This window comes from Zonotrichia leucophrys, unplaced genomic scaffold, assembly GCF_028769735.1.
Source record: "Zonotrichia leucophrys gambelii isolate GWCS_2022_RI unplaced genomic scaffold, RI_Zleu_2.0 Scaffold_2950_4469, whole genome shotgun sequence".
NCBI classification, from domain to species: Eukaryota; Metazoa; Chordata; class Aves; order Passeriformes; family Passerellidae; genus Zonotrichia; species Zonotrichia leucophrys.
In genome coordinates this window covers 1-2,966 of record NW_026995155.1, presented here as the reverse complement: position 1 = coordinate 2,966, position 2,966 = coordinate 1, and the positions used below count along the sequence as shown (strand labels likewise).

Sequence of the window (2,966 nt, the reverse complement as noted above, 5' to 3'; positions counted from 1 at the left end):
TATCCCAGGTGTCCCCAGGTATCCCAGTATCCCCAGGTGTCCCCAGGAGGTGTCCCAGTGTCCCAGGTGTCCCCAGGTGTCCCAGGTGTCCCCAGGTGTCCCCAGGAAGTGTCCCAGGTGTCCCCAGGTGTCCCAGGTGTCCCAGGTGTCCCAGGTGTCCCCAGGTGTCCCCAGGTGTCCCCCAGGTGTCCCCAGGTGTCCCCAGGTGTGCCCAGGTGTGCCCAGGTGTCCCCAGGTGTCCCCAGGTGTGCCCAGGTGTCCCAGGTGTCCCCAGGTGTCCCCAGGTGTGCCCAGGTGTGCCCAGGTGTCCCCAGGTGTCCCAGGTGTCCCAGGTGTGCCCAGGTGTGCCCAGGTGTCCCCAGGTGTCCCCAGGTGTCCCCAGGTGTGCCCAGGTGTCCCAGGTGTCCCCCAGGTGTCCCAGGTGTCCCAGGTGTCCCCAGGTGTCCCCAGTGTCCCCGTGCTGTCCCTGCAGTTCCGCTGCTGCTCCAGGGCTCTGGCCAGGCCCGTGTCCGTGGCTGTGTTCAGCCGGCCTGAGGAGAGCGCGCAGGTGAGGCAGCCTGGCCTTGGGCCTCATCCTCATCCTCACCTGATCCTTCATCCCATCCTCATCCTCACCTGATCCTGCATCCCCATCCTCACCCGATCCTTCATCCTCATCCTCACCCCGATCTTCATCCCCATCCTCATCTCACCTGATCCTTCATCCCCATCCTCATCCTCATCCTCATCCTGATCCTTCATCCCCATCCTGATCCCTCATCCTCACCCCGATCCTTCATCCCCATCCTGATCCTTCATCCCCATCCTGATCCCTCATCCTTCATCCTGATCCTTCATCGCCATCCCAATCCCTCATCCCCATCCTGATCCTTCATCCCCACCCTGATCCTTCATCCCCATCCGATCCCTCATCCTCATCCTGATCCTTCATCCCCATCCTCATCCTCACCCTGATCCTTCGTCCCCATCCTCATCCTCATCCTCACCCTGATCCTTCATCCCCATCCTCACCCCGATCCTTCATCCCGATCCCTCATCCTGATCCTCATCCTGATCCTTCGTCCTCATCCCCATCCTCATCCTCACCCAATCCTTCATCCCCATCCCGATCCCTCATCCTCATCTTTATCCTCACCCTTCATCCTGCTCCTTCATCCTTCATCCCCATCCTGATCCCTCATCCTCACCCAGATCCTTCATCCCCGTCCCCATCCTGATCCCTCATCCTCATCCTTTATCCTCACACTTCGTCCTGATCCTTCATCCCCATCCTGCTCCTTCATCCTTCATCTTCCATCCTCATCCTCATCGTCCTTATGCTGTTGGTCAGGACCAGCGCCCCCATTCCCGTGCTAAGTGCCAGCCCTGAGCTGTCCCCTGCCTGTCCCTGCCTGTCCCCATGTCCCTGCCCTGTCTTCATGTCCCTGCCTGTCCCCTGCCCTGTCCCCTGTCCTGTCCCCATGTCCCTGCCTGTCCCCTGATGTGTCCCCTGATGTGTCCCCATGTCCCTGATGTGTCCCCATGTCCCTGATGTGTCCCCATGTCCCTGCCCTGTCCCCTGCCCTGTCCCCATGTCCCTGCCTGTCCCTGCCCTGTCCCCATGTCCTCTGAGCTGTCCCCGTGTCCCTGCCCTGTCCCCTGTCCTGTCCCCATGTCCCTCACTGTCCCCATGTCCCTGAGCTGTCCCCATGTCCCTGCCTGTCCCCTGATGTGTCCCCATGTCCCTGATGTGTCCCCATGTCCCCTGAGCTGTCCCCATGTCCCTGCCTGTCCCCTGATGTGTCCCCATGTCCCTGTCGTGCCCCCATGTCCCTGATGTGTCCCCATGTCCCTGCCTGTCCCCTGTCCTGTCCCCAAGCTGTCCCTGCCTGTCCCCATGTCCCTGCCCTGTCCCCATATCCCTGATGTGTCCCCATATCCCTGATGTGTCCCCATGTCCCTGCCTGTCCCCTGCCCTGTCCCTATGCCCCTGTCCTGTCCCCATGTCCCCAAGCTGTCCCTGCCTGTCCCTGATGTGCCCCATGTCCCTGCTGTGTCCCCATGGCTGTCCGCGCTGTGTCCGGCAGGTGGCGCTGGCCGCGCCGCAGCCCCGCCGGCAGTTCCGCTGCTCGCCGCTCTCCCGGGACATCGACACGGCCGCCAAGTTCATCGGGGCCGGCGCCGCCACCGTGGGCGTGGCGGGCTCGGGGGCGGGGATCGGCACCGTGTTCGGGAGCCTCATCATCGGATACGCCAGGTGAGACACGGATAGGGACAGACAGGGGGACAGGGACAGACAGGGGGACAGGGGATGGGCACCATATTTGGGAGCCTCATCATTGGCTATGCCAGGTACGGGACAGGGACAGACAGGGGGACAGGGGACAGGGGACAAGGACAGACAGGGGGACAGGGACAGGGGGACAGGGACAGACAGGGGGACAGGGACAGACAGAGGGACAGGGGATGGGCACCGTGTTCGGGAGCCTCATCATCGGATACGCCAGGTACGGGGACAGGGATGGCCCAGGGGGACAGACAGGGGACAGGAATAGGGGACAGGGACAGACAGGGGGACAGGGATGGACAGGGGGACAGGGATGGACAGAGGGACAGGGACAGACAGGGGGACAGGGGACAGGGGATGGGCACCGTGTTCGGGAGCCTCATCATCGGATACGCCAGGTACGGGACACAGAGAGGGACAGACAGGGGGACAGGGATGGACAGAGGGACAGGGACAGACAGGGGGACAGGGATGGACAGGGGGACAGGGATGGACAGAGGGACAGGGACAGACAGGGGGACAGGGATGGACAGGGATGGACAGGGGGACAGGGACAGACAGAGGGACAGGGACGGACAGGGGGACAGGGACAGACAGGGACAGGGATGGACGGGGGACAGACAGGAAAGACAGGGGACAGGGGACAGGGACAGACAGGGGGACAGGTGACGAGGGGACAGGGACAGACAGGGGGACAGGG

General features: G+C 63.2%; 1 protein-coding gene across 1 annotated transcript; it reads left to right on the top strand.

Moving 5' to 3' along the window:
• Positions 1–382: 382 nt before the first annotated feature.
• On the top strand, positions 383–2,270 carry LOC135442202 (ATP synthase F(0) complex subunit C1, mitochondrial-like; the record flags this gene model as incomplete). Its single annotated transcript, XM_064701737.1, has 3 exons — positions 383–392; positions 431–547; positions 2,067–2,270. Coding segments are annotated over 3 exons (301 nt in total), but the record flags the coding sequence as incomplete, so codon positions are not given.
• Positions 2,271–2,966: the final 696 nt, after the last annotated feature.